This window comes from Grammomys surdaster, unplaced genomic scaffold (genome assembly GCF_004785775.1).
Source record: "Grammomys surdaster isolate TR1022 unplaced genomic scaffold, NIH_TR_1.0 125178, whole genome shotgun sequence".
Lineage (NCBI taxonomy): Eukaryota > Metazoa > Chordata > Mammalia > Rodentia > Muridae > Grammomys > Grammomys surdaster.
Genome location: NW_021620070.1, coordinates 320,299 through 340,481, shown reverse-complemented (window position 1 = coordinate 340,481; position 20,183 = coordinate 320,299). Strand labels below are relative to the sequence as shown.

Sequence of the window (20,183 nt, the reverse complement as noted above, 5' to 3'; positions counted from 1 at the left end):
CATTTGTGGTGGTTTGTATAGGTTTGGCTTCCACAGGTTCATGTGTTTAAATGCTTGGCTATAGGTAGCATTGCTACTAGGAGGTGTGCTCTTATTGGAGGAAGTGTGGCCTTGTTAGAGGATGTTTGTCACTGTGGACTCAGGGCTTTGAGGTCTAAAATGCTCAAGCTACAGCCAGTGTGAAACATCCAGTCTCCTCCTTGGTGCCTGTGGATCAAAATATAGAACTCCCAGGTCCTCCTACACCATGTCTGCCTGGATGCTGCCATTCTTCTTGCCATGATGATAATGAACTGAACCTCTGAAACTGTAAGCCAGCTCCAATTAAATATTTTCCTTTATAAGGGCTGTCTTGATCATGTTGACTCCTCACAGCAATGAAACTCTAAGACAGCATTTCTCAAAGGAACACATAAAATTGTCAAGAGGTATCTGAAAAGTGTTGGGCCCCATTTTGGCCCTGGTTTGGGTCTTGAGGACAAACCTGAGCCTGGTTAGAGTTTTCTGTGGCCTTGTGGGAGAACCTAAGCCTGGCTTGAGTTTTGAGACCTGTCTCAATCACTTCCGTATTGGGGTGACTCAGCAAGACCTGTTTGGCCCTGCCTCTGCCTCACTGTCGCTGATGTAAAGCTTTGCCATTGGCCCTGTCAGTCACCCCATACCCTCTGTCACCCTTCCCTGCCTCCTACATCATCTCATCCCATCAAAAATCCCCTTCCCTATGCTCCCAGTTTATATAAGTGAGAGGCTGATGCAATAAAGTTGAGTTCCTGCTTAGACAAGACTCCTAGCCCAGTGTGTTTCTTTTGGGCTGTCAACACTCACCATCCCATTCAGCCCCAGAGAAGAGGCCCTGTGGGACCAAGACCTCTGTCCTCTCACCTGGACCTGCTAGCAAGGAACAGACAAAAAGTTTCAAAATAGCACTAGTCCTCCAGAAGAAGCCAAATCAGACTACAGTGAGATATCGTTTTGATCCAGCTATAATTGCAATAGTGAACACCAAAAAGTATAAAGGTTAGTAAGACTGTACACTGAAAAAAGGCTTATTTCACTGTTGATGGGAATGTAAATTAATATATTTATTATGGGAAGCAGAACACAGCTTTCAAGAATGTTAAAAAAAAATAAAACTACTGTATTATCCATATGCTTTCTCTGGGTATATTACATATCAAAGGAAAATTAAACCCGTATATCACAGATTATCTGCAGGCCCATGTTTGTTGATATATTACCATTAGTAGATAAAATATGGAATCAATCTTGAATTGTGGCACAATGGAATACTATTCAGTCATCAAAAAAAAATCCCATCAACCTCTGAAACTGGAAGGTGCTAGAAGATATAGGATATATTCAAAATATAAGTAAGCATATATTCTTAGTCAATCCAATTACAAAACCTGAAAACGTTTTACAAATGTAGCTTTAGAAGTATTTTGTCATTTCTAGAATATATTGCATTCTGATTTAGCTGAAGACAAATTGTGTAATATTGGTTCCCTTTTAATATGGAGATTATATTTCTTAAGCACAGTAATTATATCAAAAAGATTAGGAAATTATTAGACTCATATTATAACTTTGGAAGAAATCCACCCTACTAGATGGCTGATATTAGACAACTCAGAAGCCTTTCTTTAACAGGCTTCTCCTAGAAAAGTAAGGAAAAGCTTCTGCTTTATAGAATGGGAAATAGATAATATGAAGCAAATTTTAACACAATATTGTTCTGTTGATATAAAATTCTGGTAGTATGGTGCCAAGTGTATTCATAATCCTAGTGCTTTCAATTTTAAGCATGAAGACCCAGGAGACGAGCAGTATTCAATACATCATCTCTAGTTAAATAGCAGCCACAAAGTTGACGGTAGCCAGTAAATGATTCCCTGCCATGAAGGACTCGCCAGTTGTCTATAAATAGTACCTGTGAATGTATGAAAAAAAAAAAAAGAGAGAGTAAACAGTCAGAACAAGGGCAAATCTTAGGGAATCTAAATCAGAGGAGATCACCGAAAGATAAAACTTTAGATTGTTCTATAGGTTACATCTGATAAAACATTTTTCTTTTGAAGATAACTAGATTAAAGGGAAAAATAAGATTTGTCTAACCTTGTAGCAGGCTACATAGCAATTAAAAAGAAAATAGTTTTTATAAGCTTTGTATACCCAAGGAACTAATATTCTTTAAGCAATTATCTTTTTTTCAAAGTAAATCACGTAACTGGTTTCTTTATCTGCAATCCTCAGTTTTTACTTTCTTAAATAGCTGGAGCTATTCTGTAGTTAGAGGAAATATCAAGATTTAAAAATGGAATCATTAAGCTGGAAGGATCCTACTTAAATCCCTTCATCATCAAAATAAGTGTGTCTGATGAGATAAAGTGGTGCCTGCTCCCAATTATCAGTGAATGACTGGCAGGACCAGGAACAATAAGAAAAATCTTTTCCCTTTGTAACATGGTGACACATATTAAACAAGTTTCAATCTTTAACAATTTTGTATGGCAAGCTTACTTGATGTATGTTTATAGAGTTTGGGACCTACCTTTCCAGGCTTCAGTTTGACCCAAAGCTCATTTTCAGGCCTTCTCAATTCAGTTGTTAGGGTTCGGTGTGCTATATACCAACGATGGACAACATCATAAGGCACAGTGTTGATGACAGCCCTGTCATAGTTGTTGTACCTTATATGGAACCATGAGAAATAAAGATTTTAGACACATGATAAAGACACTGACTGCTTATCGAACTGTTTTAGAAATGCTTTCTCTGTATATACTGTTTGTTCAAAACTTGAAATGACAATGAATCAAATTATTCTTAGGAATACAGCACCAGAGAATAGAAATTCCACTATCTTCTTGTCACATTTTGGTTTTCTTTGGAGTCTTTTGGGGACAGGGAGTCAAAGTTAAGTTCCAGCTGATTTCTCCCATCTCAGGATATGGTTGGTTTTTTTCTTTTCTTGTTTGTCTGTTTTGTTTAGGATATGGTGTTTTATCTAAAGTGTGTTTCCTGGAGTAAGTATTGATCAAAGTGCAATGAAAACATCAGGGGATGATTTGAACTTTTTACATTAAACTAAGGAGGACAATATAAGTTGTATAAACAAAGCTACCCTTAAAATATACAGAATGAGATAATTGCACAAATATCTTCCTTTGTGAGAAATACTAGATATAACCTAGTAAAGAGTTTTACTCAGAGGTCTTCATTCAGTCTGTTATTCATTCAATACTAGTACTTACATGAGCACCTCCATTGTCAAGGAATTTATTAGGAAATAATTATGCAATGCAACATGGTCTGAGCCTTTTTTGGAAGTTTATATACTATTGAGGATGCAAAGATATAAATCCAACAAATACATAAATAAGATAGTTTCAGTGAGTTACAGATGCAGTGTGAAAATATAGTGACATGTGTTTAAGGGTAACTAAACATTGTTTTTGAATGCTGAAGGATTTTTTTGAGAAGTGACACTGGAGCTGGTGCCTATATGAATAGAAATCAAGTATATGACAAACTGAAGGAAGTACAGTCTAGCCAGAGAGTATAGCAAATATAAAGTATTGGGATAGAAAGCACTTTATTATGTTTCTAGACCATGAAGCAGGCCATGTGGCTTGTGTTGAGTAATCAAGAAGAATTATGATTCAAGAAATGAAATAGAGGAAGTAACCAGGGGGTAAGAATATGTATATATTCTTGTGTGTGTGTCTGTGTGTGTGTAGTCACGGAGGGCATGATAAAGCAGCCTTGGACTTGATCTGCTTACTATGAAAACCATTGAAAAATATTTACTAAGATAATGTTTTTTTTCTGTCCAGGTGTGGTATGCATACCTCTAATCATAGCACTAAAGAGACAGAAGCAGGTGGAACTCTTTCAGTTTGAGGCCAGGCAAGGCTACATAGTTGTACCCTGTCTAAAAGAAAACATAATATATTTCTATTTTGGACAAGGGAAATTAAATTTTGCTGAAGTATAACATATGTAGGAAAGTACATAAATAAATCTTGATGAATTTTCATGTTGGGGTGACATTCATGTTACTACCAATGAGATATACCAATTGTTGCTAGAACACTGTAACATTTTCTTGAGCCCCTTTTCAGTCACATTGCTTCTCCTACACAAGGTTAATTATCATTCTTATTTCTGTTACTAAAAAATGTTCATATAAAGTTTTATATAAATGGAATCATATGGCATCTCCTTTTTGTGTCTGGCATCTTTCATTTAATATTGCAGTTATGAAATTCATCATTTAGTAGTAGTTTCTCATTAATGGTGTTGTATGGAACATAATTGTATGATCATTCCCTAATTTATTCATTGTACTGTTACTGAACATTTGAGTAGTTTTCATTTTGGGACTATTTTATAAGTAGTGCTTCCATGAACATTCTATTACATATCTTGGTAAATGTATGTATTCATTTTGCTTGGTATAAACTTAAGGATAGAATTTCTGGATTGTAAGGTATGTATATTGTAAAATTTTAGTAGATATTGCCAATGTAAACAATTTTTCTCTTCAAGATATCAGATGACATTTGTTGAGTTTGGTATACAACATAATCAGAACCAGTATTCTTTTTTCTCATATGTGAAACAAACATCAGCTTAGTAGGCCTCACAGGACTACTATCAGAGAATCAAATGAAAGAGCATAATGAATGAAAAGCTTTCTCTCAAGCTTTTAGGAGCCATGTTCATATAAAGAAGACAGTGAGGAAGCAGTATTGAATGTCATTTCTAGAGACTTCTGGTTCTATATATTCAGTAGCTATATAAATACTATTCCATTGGCTTATTTTACGATCTGAGAAGGAAAACTGTTATTAGCCTCCTTTTACACATAAGGCAATTGAAACTTGGAAAGAGTAAATTTGTCACAGCTTACTATTTTAGGTAATTGGATTTCTCTAATATTTTACTTGTTGTTGATAACATCATGGAGAAAGAATTATTAAATTCCTGTAAACACTTGCTCATAAGGCCATACAAAAAAAGTATCTATGACAGTAACTAAAATTAATACAACCAACAGCACCAAGTACTGGCAAGAACTTGGAGCAGATGCAACTTTCATCCATTCTTAATGAAGGTATAAAAATGGTAAAACTAGTTTGGTGAAATATGTTATTTACTGAAACTAAACATTCCTGAACTCTGTAACATATTAGTTCTATTCTGTGATAATTAATCTTAATTGTCAACTTGACAGAATCTAGAATCACCTAAGACACAAAACCCTCTGGTCAAGTCTCTGAGGGCATTTCCAGAGAGGCATAACTGAATAAAGAGTCCCCTCTCTAAATGTGGGTGCCACCATTCCATGGGCCAGAGTCCTGGATTAAATACCAGGGAGAAAGTGAGCTGAGCACCAGCATTCATATCTCTCTGATCCCTGACTGTCTGTTGTAACCTGCTACCAAGTATATAACTCTAAAACTATGAATCAGAGTAAACCCTTCCTTCTCTGACTTGCTTTTGTTAGGAATTTTGTCATAGCAGTGAGAAAAGTAATTGATACACATCCCTAGGTATTTGATAGAAATGAAAATATATATTCACAAAAGTGCTTTCATTGGAATTTTTATGGCAATTTCAATCATAATGAAACCAAACTAGAAACAACTTGCAGTTTTTTTTTGAAAGAAAGAAAGGAAGGAAGAAAGAAAGGAAGGAAGAAAGAGAGAGAAACAAACAAACAAACAAACAAACAAAAAGTAGTTTCGTTTGGGGGTACATATGCAGGGTTTGATTGGAAAATAGAAAAGTACTTACTCTATTGAGAATAATGATATTTATATATTGATATAGATTCATGTCACAGAAATATATTTATTTCTCATACCTGTATAAGTGCCTTAGTTTGAATTTTATTGCTGCGAAGAGACAGCATGACAAAGGCAATTCTTATAAAGGACAACAATTAATTGGGATTGGCTTATAGTTTCAGAGATTTAGTTTGTTATCATCAAAGCAGGAAGCATAGCAGCATACAAGCAGGCATGGGAGTGGAGAACAAGTTGAGAATTCTACATCTTAATCCAAAGGCAGCCAGGAGAAGACTGACTTCCAGGTAGCTAGGAGAAGGGTCTCAAAACCCATTTCCTCCAACAAGGCCACACCTACTCCAACAAGGCCACACCTCCTAATAGTGCCACACCCTGGTCCAAACATCCTCAAGCCACAACTTTAACATTTAAAAACATCACTATATGTACTTTCTACTTAAAAACAAAAAATACATAAAACCATATTGAACTCAATTTTATATGGAAATTCAAGTATTTTAGTGAGAAATATGTGTGTATCTACAACATACTTTAAAATATTTCAAAAAATATGATTAACTGATAGGTGGATAGATGGTGCCTTAGTTAGGGTTTCTATTGCTGTGGTGAAAGATGACCAAGACAACTTGTAAAAGAAAGGGTTCATTTAGCTCTAGTTTCTACATCACAGCTTATCATCAAAGAAAGTTAGGACAGGAACTCAAACAGGGCAATAACCTAGGGGCAGGAGCTGAAGCAGAGGCCATGGTGGAGTGCCAGTTACTGGCTTGTTCCTTATGGATTGCTTAGCCTGCTTTCAGGGATGGAACTACCTACAATTGGCTAGGCCCTCCCCCATCAATCACAATTAAGAAAATGCCCTCAGGCTTGCCCACGGGCCAATCTTATGGAAGCATTTTAATTAAAGTCCCTCTTCCTAGATGTCTTCTAGCTTGTATCAAATTGACATAAAAACTAACCATGAAAGATGGACAGAAAAAAGAAAAAAAGAAAGAAAAAAAGAAAGATAGACAGAAAAATGGAGGGTTCCATGATAAAACAAGAATTTAGCAAAAATTTAATGGTGTGATGTAGGTTTCAGGGTGAGGCTTTCCCACATTAAATGATTTTTTATTTTTCCATTTGCTAAGGTGTTCATAGTAAAATGTTGGACATACTTCTTATTTTTATGTGGTGGGTATATAAGAGATGACTGAAGGAGTGTTTCTTTGCAGAACATATCCAAGAAAAGTGAATCACTATTGATATAATTCCTTCTACCTTTGAGGGTAAAGAACAGAGATAGTAACTTACTTTTAACAATAGGTATGGTAAATATTATTATTGAAACTCAGAAACTCGTGATAAATAGGCTGACTTGGTCAAGGCCATAAATCATTGATTAATAGTAAGGATTTGATTTTTTCTGTAGTACTTTCAAGTTAACTTTTTGCAGCTTTCTTCCTTACTTTCACTTAATACTTAGTATCATTTGATATACCATATATTTGGTTTTTAAAAATAAAATAGCCCTTCTTATTAGAATGAAGATTCTATGACAGCCATAATGTTTTCACAATTATGTCTCTGGAATAAAAAACAGTGCCTATGTCTTTGTAGATACTCAACAAGTTTTTTGTGGAAGAACAATGCTCTGTAGAACTTAGCTTAAGTGGAAGTAAAATAATATAAAAATATTGGTTGCATCATGGAAAATAACTTAAACATAAAGTAATGCAGTTTTTCTCAGGCAGAATCTGTATAGAAAACATGAGTTGTGTGAGCTGAAGCTACAACAGTAAGAAGGGGTCAGGCTATGTGGAATTGTATATGTTATAAGAATAACTTGAGTTTTTAAGAAGATATTAAGTGGATGCAGAATTTTTTAAAAGTTGTTGGTGTTTTGTTTACTTGTTTTTCAAGACAGAGTTTCTCTGTGTAACATCACTGACTGTCCTGGAACTCACTTTGTAGACCAGGCTGGCCTCAGAACTCTGAGATCCCCCTGCCTCTGCATCCTGAATTCTGAGATTAAAGGCATGTCTGGTCTGATTTTGATCCAATGCTGAGAAAACCAACCCTTGAAAAGTGTTCCTGTGACCTTCACACATGTGCAGTGGGTATATATATATTTCCTCACACATAAACACACACACATAATAAATACAAATTTAAAAGATTTCTCTAGCTACAACATACAAAATGGATAAAAGGTGGGTAAAGGGTGAAATCAATGATAATGGTCTCACACAGAAAGTGGCATTGCTGAGAGGAAGCACTGGGTACTTTGAGAAAAATCAGGAGGTAAACCTGGTTAGATTGGTTGTAGAATATGAGGGATATGAACAAGTTGAAGGTAGCTTTCGGTCTTTTGCTTGGGCAATTCAGTGGATATATCATTCAATAAAAGAATAGCAAATATATAGTGAGGTGAGCTTAAAGTGAGTGGAGCCCATGAGCTAGATTTTGAATATGATACACTGTATATTCTATAAGACAGCCAAATGATGATTCCAGGAGATAGCTGGGTACACTAGTCAAGAGCTCGATATATAATAAATATATCACATGGGAGAATAGTTGTTTAGTACTCACCTGATCAAATATAGCTCCTTATTCCATGGATAGATATTTAAGATGGGCCCAACCCCAATCATGTGATTGTGACATTGTCCAACATTTTCAATATATTCATGCTTCAATGGTACTTTGCTAAGGAGTTCAAATTCCTCAGGTGCTTTTTGAAGTAATTGTTGTGCTGCATAGAATCCATCCACTAACAGTGTTCGGCCACCTGTTCCTTCATGCTTAAGACAATGAAATACTTGAATGCTAAAGAAAGCAAAGCAAATTCTTCTGTTCAGTGGATAAAAGAGAATATATTGAAATGCTATATATTATATCAGAAATGATTACTAATATTGAAATGCTATATATTATATCAGAAATGATTACTAAACCCACTTTGGTAATTTTAATGAAGAAAGAAATAGCATTTCTTAATTGTTTTTCCTTCATAGAAAGTTGTAAATTTTTATTCTTAAGTATGTTACTACACATTTATTTCAAAGATGTATAATATGTATTAAGGGATATATATGCCAGGGAAGACATGGGAATATAGACATAAACAAGATGTGGTCTCTGTTTTGAAAATGCTCATAATCTAGTAAGAAGAGATGAAGCTAGTACTAATAACATTTGAATGAAAAATAAAGTTGTACAAAAGTTCTGGTAAGGTCCATAAAAAACAAAAAAGAAATATTTGAGTGAGAAAGGGAACAGCTTTGCTTAGTCTTAAATAATGAACAAGAATTGAAATGGAATGAGTTTGAAGCATGGAAAAAGGACCCTAGAGACAAACCATAACCAAGTATAGTGATATAAATCAACAGGACATATTCAAGGAAAAGAAGTTTCTGTTGTCATAGCATAGAAAACCATAGAATGGTCTTAATTTGTTAAAATTTTATGGTTATATTAACAATTTTAAAGTATGGCTGGGCCTTTTGGGCTGGAGTAGAAACAGAGTTGGTCTGCCCCTGTGGAGATACTGAATCCAGAGCCATTCTAGAGGAGCCACTGCACTCAGAGCAGCAGACACCGAGCTGGTTTGCACTTGGGAGACATCATATCTTGAGCCATCCTAGAGGAACAACTGCACCCAGAGCAGAAGGATTTCCAGATCCAAGAGGTGGCCTGAGTCCCAGGAGTTCTTCTACCCAGGAGATTAGGATCATAAGACCACAGAGACATCTGGACTCTGAGGAGCTCTGCCACAAGCAAGATAACTGGAAATACAGACTCCAGTCTTACACAGTGAGGGCAGGTAACACTAGAGTTAACCAGATGGTGAAAGGCAAGCACAAGGACATAAGCAACAGAAACCAAAGTTACCTGATATCATCAGAACCCAGTTCTCCCAATATAGCAAGCCCTGGACACCCCATCACACAGGAAAAGCAGGATTCAGAATTAAAATCACTTCTCATGATGATGATGGAGGATTATCAGAAAGACATAAGTAACTCCCTTAAAGAAATACAGGAGAGTACAAGTAAACATGTAGAAGCCCTTAAAGAGCAATCACAGAAATCCCTTAAAGAACTGCAAGAAAACACAAAGAAGGAATTAAACAAAAACATCCAGGATCTGAAAATGGAAATAGAAACAATAAAGAAATCTCAAAGGGAGACAACCATGGAGATAGAAAACCTAAGAAAGAGATCAGGAGTCATAGACGCAAGCATCACCAACCGAATACAAGAGATAGAAGAGAGAATCTCAAATGCAGAAGATACTATTGAAAATATTGACACAGTTGTCAAAGAAAATGCAAAATGCAAAATGCAAAAAACTCCTAACCCAAAACATCCAGGAAATCCAGGACACAATGAGAAGACCAAACCTAAGGATAATAGGTATAGATGAGAATGAAGATTCCCAACTTAAAGGGTCAGTAAATATCTTCAACAAAATTATTGAGGAAAACTTCCCTAACCTAAAGAACAAGATGCCCATAAACATACAAGAAGCCTACAGAACACCAAATAGACTAGACCAGAAAAGAAATACCTCCCGTCACATAATAATCAAAACATCAGATGCACAAAACAAAGAATACTAAAAGCAGTAAGGGAAAAAGGTCAAGTAACATATAAAGGCAGACCTAAAAGAATTACACCAGACTTCTCACCAGAGACTATAAAAGCCAGAAGAGCCTGGACTGACATCATACAGACCCTAAGAGAACACAATTGCCAGCCCAGACTACTATACCCAGCAAAACTCTCAATCACTATAGATGGTGAAACCAAGATATTCCATGACAAAACCAAATTTGCACAATATCTTCCCACAAACCCAGCACTTCAAAGGATAACTGATGGAAAACACCAACACGAGGAGGGAAACTACAACCTAGAAAAAGCAAGGAAGTAATCTTCCAACAACCCCAAAAGAAGATAACTATACAAACATAATTCTACCTCTAGTAACAAAAATAACAGGAAGCCACAATCATTTTTCCTTAATATCTCTTAACATCAATAGTCTCAATTCCTCAATAAAAAGACGCAGACTATCAGATTGGATACACAAACAGGACCCAGAATTTTGCTGCATACAAGAAATGTACCTGAGTGACAAACACAGACACTATCTCAGAATAAAAGGGTGGAAAACAATTTTCCAAGCCAATGGTCCCAAGAAACAAGCTGGAGTAGCCATTCTAATATCAAATAAAATCGACTTTCATCCAAAATTAATCAAAAAAGATAAGGAAGGACACTTCATACTCATCAAAGGAAAAATCTACCAAGGTGAACTCTCAATTCTGAACATCTATGCTCCAAATGCAAGGGCACCTACATACATAAAAGAACTTTACTAAAGCTCAAAACACACATTACACCTCACACAATAATAGTGGGGGATTTCAACACCCCACTCTCAGCAATGGACAGATCATGGAAACAGAATCTAAACCGAGACACTTTGAAATTAACAGAAGTTATGAACCAAATGGACTTAACAGACATCTATAGAACATTTCATCCTAAAACAAAAGAATATACCTTTTTCTCAGCACCTCATGGTACCTTCTCCAAAATAGACCATATAATTGGTCACAAAACAGGCCTCTACAGATACAAAAAGATTGAAATAATCCCTTGCATCTTATCAGATCACCACGGACTAAGACTGGTCTTTAATAATGACAAAACCAATGGAAAACCCACATACACATGGAAACTGAACAACTTTCTACTCAATGATGACTTGGTCAAGGAAGAAATAAAGAAAGAAATTAAAGACTTTTTAGAATTCAATGAAAATGAGGACACATCATACCAAAACTTGTGGGACTCCATGAAGGCAGTGCTAAGAGGAAAACTCATAGCTCTAAGTGCCTACAAAAAGAAACTGGAAAGAGCACACACTAACAACTTGACTGCACAACTAAAAGCTCTAGAACAAAAAGAAGCAAATACACCCAGTAGGAGTAGAAGGCAGGAAATAATCAAACTCAGGGCTGAAATTAACCAAAGAGAAACAGAAAGAACAATACAAAATATCAACAAAACCAGGAGCTGGTTCTTTGAGAAAATCAACAAGATAGATAAACCCTTAGCCAGATTAACCAGAGGGCACAGAGACAGTATCCAAATTAATAAAATCAGAACTGAAAAGGGAGACATAACAACAGAAACTGAAGAAATTCAAAAAACCATCACATCCTACTACAAAGGCCTATACTCAACAAAACTGGAAAACCTGGATGAAATGGACAACTTCCTAGACAGATACCAGGTACCAAAGTTAAATCAGGAGCAGATAAACCATCTAAACAGTCCCATAACCCCTAAGGAAATAGCAGCAGTCACTAAAAGTCTCCAAACCAAAAAAAAAAAAAAAAAGCCCAGGACCAGATGGTTTTAGTACTGAATTCTATCAGACCTTCAAGGAAGACCTAATACCAATTCTCTTCAAACTATTCCACAAAATAGAAACAGAAGGAACACTACCCAATTCGTTCTATGAAGCTACAATTACACTCATACCCAAACCCCACAAAGACCCGACAAAGAAAGAGAACTTCAGACCAATCTCCCTTATGAACATCGATGCAAAAATACTCAATAAAATTCTAGCAAACCGAATCCAAGAACACATCAAAACAATCATCCATCATGATCAAGTAGGTTTTATCCCAGGAATGCAGGGATGGTTCAATATTCGGAAATCCATTAATGTAATCCACTATATAAACAAACTCAAAGAAAAAAACCACATGATCATCTCACTAGATGCTGAGAAAGCATTTGATAAAATTCAACATCCCTTCATGATAAAAGTCTTGGAAAGATCAGGAATTCAAGGCCCATACCTAAACATAGTAAAAGCAATTTACAGCAAACCAGTAGCCAACATCAAGCTAAATGGAGAGAAACTTGAGGCAATCCCACTAAGATCAGGGACTAGACAAGGCTGCCCACTCTCCCCCTACCTATTCAATATAGTACTGGAAGTCCTAGCCAGAGCAATTAGACAACAAAAAGAAGTCAAAGGGATACAAATAGGAAGGAAGAAGTCAAAATATCGCTATTTGCAGATGATATGATAGTATACTTAAGTGACCCCCAAACTTCCACCAGAGAACTCCTAAACCTGATAAACAACTTCAGCAAAGTGGCTGGTTATAAAATCAACTCAAACAAATCAGTAGCCTTCCTCTACATGAAAGATAAACAGACTGAAAAAGAAATTAGGGAAATGACACCCTTCACAATAGTTGCAAATAATATGAAATACCTTGGTGTGAATCTAACCAAGCAAGTGAAAGACCTGTATGACAAGAACTTCAAGTCCCTGAAGAAAAAAATCGAAGAAGATCTCAGAAGATGGAAAGATCTCCAATGCTCATGGATTGGCAGGATTAATATAATAAAAATGGCCATCTTGCCAAAAGCAATCTACAGATTCAATGCAATCCCCATTAAAATCCCAACTCAATTCTTCACAGAGTTAGAAAAGGAAATTCTCAAATTCATATGGAATAACAAAAAACCCAGGATAGCGAAAACTATTCTCAACAATAAAAGAACTTCTGGAGGAATCACCATCCCTGACCTCAAGCTGTACTACAGAGCAATAGTGATAAAAACTACCTGGTATTGGTACAGAGACAGGCAGGAAGATCAATGGAATAGAATTGAAGACCCAGAAATGAACACACACTCCTATGGTCACTTGATCTTTGACAAAGGAGCTAAAACTGTCCAGTGGAAAAAGGACAGCATTTTCAACAAATGGTGCTGGTTCAACTGGAGGACGACATGTAGAAGAATGAAAATTGATCCATTCTTATCTCCTTGTACAAAGCTCAAGTCTAAGTGGATAAAGGACCTCCACATAAAACCAGATACACTGAAACTAATAGAAGAGAAGGTGGGGAAGACCCTCGAATACTTGGGCACAGGGGAAAATTTCCTGAACAGAACACCAATGGCATATGCTCTAAGATCAAGAATTGACAAATGGGACTTCATAAAATTGAAAAGTTTCTGTAAGGCAAAGGACACTGTCAATAGGACAAAACGACAACCAACAAATTGGGAAAAGATCTTTACCAATCCTTCATCTGATAGAGGGCTAATATCCAATATATACAAAAGAACTCAAGAAAGTAGACTCCAGACAACCAAATTACCCTATTAAAAAATGGGGTATAGAGCTTAACAAAGAATTTTCAATTGAAGAAACTCGAATGGCCGAGAAGCACCTAAAGAAATGTTCAGTGTCCTTAGTCATCAGGGAAATGCAAATCAAAACAACTCTGAGATTCCATCTCACACCAGTCAGAATGGCTAAGATTAAGAACTCAGGTGATAGTAGATGCTGGCGAGGGTGTGGAGAAAGAGGAACACTCCTCCATTGTTGGTGGGACTGCAAGATGGTGCAACCACTCTGGAAATCAGTCTGGCGGTTCCTCAGAAAATTGGACATAGCATTACCCGAGGATCCAGCTATACCACTCCTAGGCATATACCCAGAAGATGCTCGAACATATAACAAGGACATATGCTCAACTATGTTCATAGCAGCCTTATTTATAATAGCCAGGAGCTGGAAAGAACCCAGATGTCCTTCAACTGAGGAATGGATTCAAAAAATGTGGTATATTTACACAATGGAGTATTACTCAGCTATTAAAAACAATGAATTCGAGAGGTTCCTAGGTAAATGGATGGAACTAGAAATTATCATCCTGAGTGAAGTAAGCCAATCACAAAAGAACACACATGGTATTCACTCACTGATTATCGGATATTAGCCCAGAACCTTGAAATGCCCAAGATGCAACTCACAGGCCACATGAAGCTCATAAAAAAGGAAGACCAAGTGGGGGTGATTCAGTTCTTCTTAGAAGGAGCAACAAAATACTCAAAGGAGCAAATATGGAGACAAAGTGAGGGACAGAAACTGAAGGAGGGGCCATTTGAAGACCTTTCCACCTGAGTATCCATCCCATGTGCAGTCACCAAAGGTAGATACTGATGTGGAAGTCAGGAAGTGCATGCTGATAAGAGCCTGATATGGATGTCTCCTCAGAGGCCTTCAAGAGTCTGACATATTCAGAGGCAGATGCTCACAACTAGCCATTGAACTGATCATGAGGTTCTCAATGGAGGAGTTAGAGTGAGGACTGAAGGAGCTGAAAGGGTTTGTGGCACCATGAGGAGAGCAACAATACCAACCAACCACAGCTCCCAGGGTCCTAACCACCAGCCTGGGAGCACTTATGGAGGGATCCAGGGCTTCAGCTGAATATGTAAGAGTGGAGGGCCCTGCCGGGCACAGGTGGAAGATCAGATCCTTGACCTCATGAAGGCTGGACGAACAGGGGGTGGGAATTTTGAGGGTGGGGAAGTGGGAGTGGGGGGGTAGGTGGGGGTTACATCCACGGAGAAGAAGGAGGAGGGGTAAGGGGATGGGGGGTTCCTGGGTGGGTTGGGGATGGGGTAAGGGGATAACATATGAAATGTAAATAAAGTATCCAATAAAAAAAAAACATTACATGATAAAAAAATTCCTCCATAATATTAGTATGTAAATCAACTAACCTGGGCCCATAGGGGTCCACAGAGACTGAACCACCAACAGAGAGCATATTTGGAACAAACCTATCTTATAGGCACATATATAACAGGTGTGCAGCTCTGTCTTCATGTGGGACTCGTAACAACAGGAACAGGGTTGTATCTGACTCTGCTGCCTGACTTTAGATCCCTTTCGGCTAACTGGATTGCCTTGTCTAGCCTCAATAGCGGAAGATGCACCTAGTCCTACTGCAACTTGATATGACAAGTTTTTTTAGGAGAAAAGGAGGACTGGATGATGGGAGGTAGGGGAGGGGAGATGAAGTGGAAATTTTTGGTTTCTTTGGAAACTTAGTCATGTCATGTAATTTTTTTTTGGAAGTTGTATTGTGAGAAGATATGAAAGAGAATGTGATGTTTTCTGGAGCAGACATTTGAGAGGGTATTTGGTGCTTGTAAAGAATATAAATAGAATCTCATAAAAAGTGAGAGGTCATTCTTGCATTGCAACACTGTGCAACACTTTGCTGGTCTTTGCTGGTGTTCTCTGGCTGTGCAACATTTCACTGGTCTTTGCTGGCTATGCAATGCTTTGCCAGTCTTGCTTTTTTGCTGGTCTTTTCTGGTCTTTATACTTCCTAGAGAGAAATGCACCAAAGAACTTTTTGTAGTATTTTGACTGATTTTTGGCTGCTTTTGCTGACTTGTACTGATTTGGTAGAGCATCATGTCAATATCATAGGGCAAATCATATGCTAGAAGTCTCAGGAATCAACATGTCCAATGCTTTAACTGTGGTGAGTTTTGCCATTTACAAAGAAATTGTAAGGCTAGAAGATTCAGAGCTCAAATATTGGGTATATTGACTCTGGAGAATATGGTACTCATAAAAGACAACAAGCAGGTTTAGGCTGCAATGAAACACAAAGGCTTCCAGGGTATTGTAGTCATTGTGGAAAGAGCAAACGTTGGTCTAAGGATTGTAGGTCCAAGAGAGACATATGGGGTCTTGTCTCCCTTGTCATTGGGAAATGAACAGAGGGGCCTGTCAGCTCAAGGCCCTGCAACAAACGATATAAGCAATCTTCCTTTGGTCAGCCAGAAGATACCAGGTAAGCAGGAAAATCAAAACTAAGTATTTCTGATCTTATACATGCTATAGAAGGAAGTGCAGCTTCAAATCTAGCCACAGATATGCCTTATACTACCCCATCAGGTTAAATGTTACAAGTTAACCACTGGTGTTTTTAGTCCTTTACCTTTAGGGACAGTGGGAATAACCTTGAGAAGAAGTGGATTAACTTCTATTAACTTCTCGAGATGCAAATTAATACAGGGGATAGAATTTCTCAGCTGTTGTTTTTTTTTTTTTACATCAAGGGCAAGGCCAGTCCTATAGAAAGAACAGGGGCTTTGGGGAGTATTGGAAAATGTGTGTCCAGGCAAACACTGGTTAATGATCAGAGACCCAAATTAATGGTACAAATGGTGTTAAAATAGAAGATCTGGTAGATATAGGAGCTGATGTTAATATACTTTCCCAAAAGTCTTAGAATCCAGACTGGCCACTTCAGAATGTTTATACACAGTTTATAAGAACTGGTAAATTATCACAAATAAGACAAAGTATCCAATGGATTCACTGTGTTAGACCAGAAGGGCAAACAGAGAAGCTGAGACCTTATGTGGCTGACATACTCACAAATTTATGGGGAAGGGATCTTTTACAATGGGGTACTCAAATCGATATTCTTGTAATTCCAGGGACAACAAGTAAGGAAATTAGGGGGTGATATGGTAGATGCTCCTGGGGAAGGTATTGATACAAGTGATTGAGAACAATCAAAAGCTGTGCCCATTGTCCAAACACAGGACATTACAGGGATTTAGTTTCCAGATTTATAAAATGGGCCACTGCAGACATACCAACAGCCTTGCCCCTAAAATGATTATTGAACAGACCTGTGTGCCAAGAGCAGTGGTCCACAACAAAAGAAGAATAGCAGGCACTTGAAGAACTGGTAAAAAAAAAAGCTGGAGGCTCAACATATAGAAGAATTTATCAGCTCATGGGATTCCCCTGTGTTTGTTGTAAAAAGGAAATCAGGCAATTGGAGGATGACAACCAGTTTAAGAGTAGTGAATAGAGTAAACTAAATGGTTCTTTATAACTTGGACTTCCTTTACCTTCTTTGTTACTAAGATCATGGCCTATAATAATAATTGACTTGAAAGACTGCATTTTTGCAATAACCTTGCATGAGCAGGACATGGAAAGTTTTGCTTTCTCAGTACCTACTCTGAACAACAGTGGTCCAATGAAAAAGCACCATGGGAAGGTACTTCTACAGGGAATGTTAAACAGTCCAACTTTATGTCAATATTTTGTACAACAACCATTAAAAATAATTCATAGGCAATTTCATCAATTTACCATTTATCATGACATTCTGTTGGCTGATTCTAATGAAGATGCTATAGAAAAAATGTTTAAGAAAACACAAAGAATTCTGCCATGCTGGGGGTTACAGATTGCTCCAGAAAAAAATACAAAGAGGAGTTTCACTTAAGTTACTTGGGTTTTAAAATCAGCCAACAAAATTTAGACCACAAAAAGTACAGATCCATAGGGATCAATTGCAAACTCTTAACAATTTTCAAAAATTAATGGGTGACAAACTGGCTGAGGTTTACAACTGGTTTAAGTATTTATGAGTCAAGTAATTTGTTTCAAATATTACAAGCAGATTCAAATTTCAACAGTCGAAGATATCTAACAGCTGAGACTTAAAAAGAGTTAACACTTGTAAAACAAAGACTATAAGATGCATATGTGGATTGAATTGATTCTAAACTTGATTATATTGTGGTCATTTTATGTTCAACTCATTCTTCTACTAGGGTCATTATGCAAATGGTAGATAATAATATGGAATGGATTTTCTTAGCTCATAAAGTAAAAAATTGAAGACATATGAAAAACATTTCTGAATTACTCATAAAAAGAAAAAATATGATATCAATTGTCAGGAAGAGATCTGGCAAAAATTGTAGTACCTCTTACTAATGCTGAGGTTATGTCAATATGGGTGATCAATAAAGATTGGAAAAGAGCTTGTAGTAACTACTTGAGAGAAATTAATAAAAAATTATTGAAAATACATATACAGTTTATTAAAAGAACTAATTGGATTCTTCCACATACTGTGAAGAAAATACCAATTGGTCTCATATAGGTTTGCCAGGTCCATTAGCTCAAGGAAATGAAAAAATTGACTAAATACTGATAGGAAATGTATTAGAAGCCTCAAATTTTCATGAAAAAACATCATATTAATGGGAAAGGAATAGATTTTTTTCTTTTTTCCCTATCCCTTGAACATCGGATCCTGCCCCCTTTTTCCCTTCCCCCTCATATCTCCTTCCAAAGTCCCTCCTTCCTTCTAGGTCCCATGATTATTTTGTTCCCCATTCTAAGTGGGACTGAAGCATCCCCACCTTAGTCTTCCATCTTCTTGAGCTTCATATGGTCTATGAGTTGTATCATGGGTAGGTATTCCGAGCTTATTTCCTAATATCCACTTATCAGTGAGAACATACCATGTGTGTTCTTTTGTGACTGGGTTACCTCACTCAGGATGATATTTTCTAGTTCCATCCATTTGTCTAAGAATTTCATAAAGTCATTGTTTTTAATAGCTGAGTAGTACTACATTATGTAAATTTACCACATTTTTTGCATCCATTCTTCTGTTGAAGGACATCTGGGTTCTTTCCAACTTCTGACTATTATAAATAAGGCTGCTATGAACATAGTGGAGCATGTGTCTATGTTGTATGTTGAAACATCTTTTGGGTATATGCCCAGGAGTGGTATAGTTGGGTCCTCAGGTAACACTATGTTCAATTTTCTGAGATACCGCCAGACTGCTTTCCATAGTGGTTCTACCAGTTTACATTCCCACCAGCAGTGGAAGAGTGTTCCTCTTTCTCCACATCCTCGCCAGCATCTGCTGTCACCTGTGTTTTTGATCTTAGCCATTCTGACTGCTGTGAGGTGGAATCTCAGTGTTGTTTTCATTTGCATTTCCCTGATGACTAGGGATGCTGAACACTTCTTTAGGTGCTTTTCAACCATTCGAACTTCCTCAGTTGAGAATTCTTTGTTCAGCTCTGTGCTCCATTTTTTTAATAGGGTTCTTTCATTGTCTAGAGTCTAATTTCTTCAGTTCTTTGTATACCTTGGATATTAGCCCTTTGTCAGATGTAGGGTTGGTGAAGATCTTTTCCCAATCTGTTGGTTGCCGCTGTGTCCTATTGACTATGTCCTTTGCTTTACAGAAGCTTTGCAGTTTTATGAGGTCCCATTTGTCAATTCTTGGAATAGAGCACAAACCATTGGTGTTCTGTTCAGGAACTTTTCTCCTGTGCCCATGTGTTTGAGGCTTTCCCCCAATTTCTCTTCTATTACTTTCAGTGTAGCTGGTTTTATGTGGAGGTCCTTGATCAACTTGGAATTGAGCATTGTACAAGGAGATAAGTATGGATCAATTTGCATTCTTCTACATGCTGACCTCCAGTTGGACCAGCACCATTTGTTGAAAATGCTGTCTTTTTTCCACTGGATGGTTTTATCTCCTTTGTCAAATATCAAGTGGCCATAGGTATGGGGGTTCATTTCTGGGTCTTCTATTCTATTCCATTGATCCTCCTGCCTATTTCTGTTCCAATACCATACAGTGTTTTTCACTATTGCTTTGTAGTACAGCTTGAAGTCAGGGATGGT

The 20,183-nt window shown here is 37.1% G+C and overlaps 1 protein-coding gene across 2 annotated transcripts in view; it reads right to left on the bottom strand.

Annotated features, from left to right (window-relative positions):
- Positions 1–1,057: 1,057 nt before the first annotated feature.
- The window catches only part of Tmlhe (trimethyllysine hydroxylase, epsilon), a 120,392-nt gene continuing 101,266 nt past the window's right edge, over positions 1,058–20,183 (bottom strand). For both annotated transcript variants that reach the window (XM_028785265.1, XM_028785264.1), the window contains 3 exons: positions 8,391–8,627; positions 2,552–2,690; positions 1,058–1,930 (listed from right to left, as the gene is read on the bottom strand). In XM_028785265.1, the coding sequence (XP_028641098.1) occupies positions 1,799–1,930; positions 2,552–2,690; positions 8,391–8,627 (508 nt within the window). In that variant the 3' untranslated portion in view covers positions 1,058–1,798. The remainder of the gene's footprint in view (positions 1,931–2,551; positions 2,691–8,390; positions 8,628–20,183) is intronic.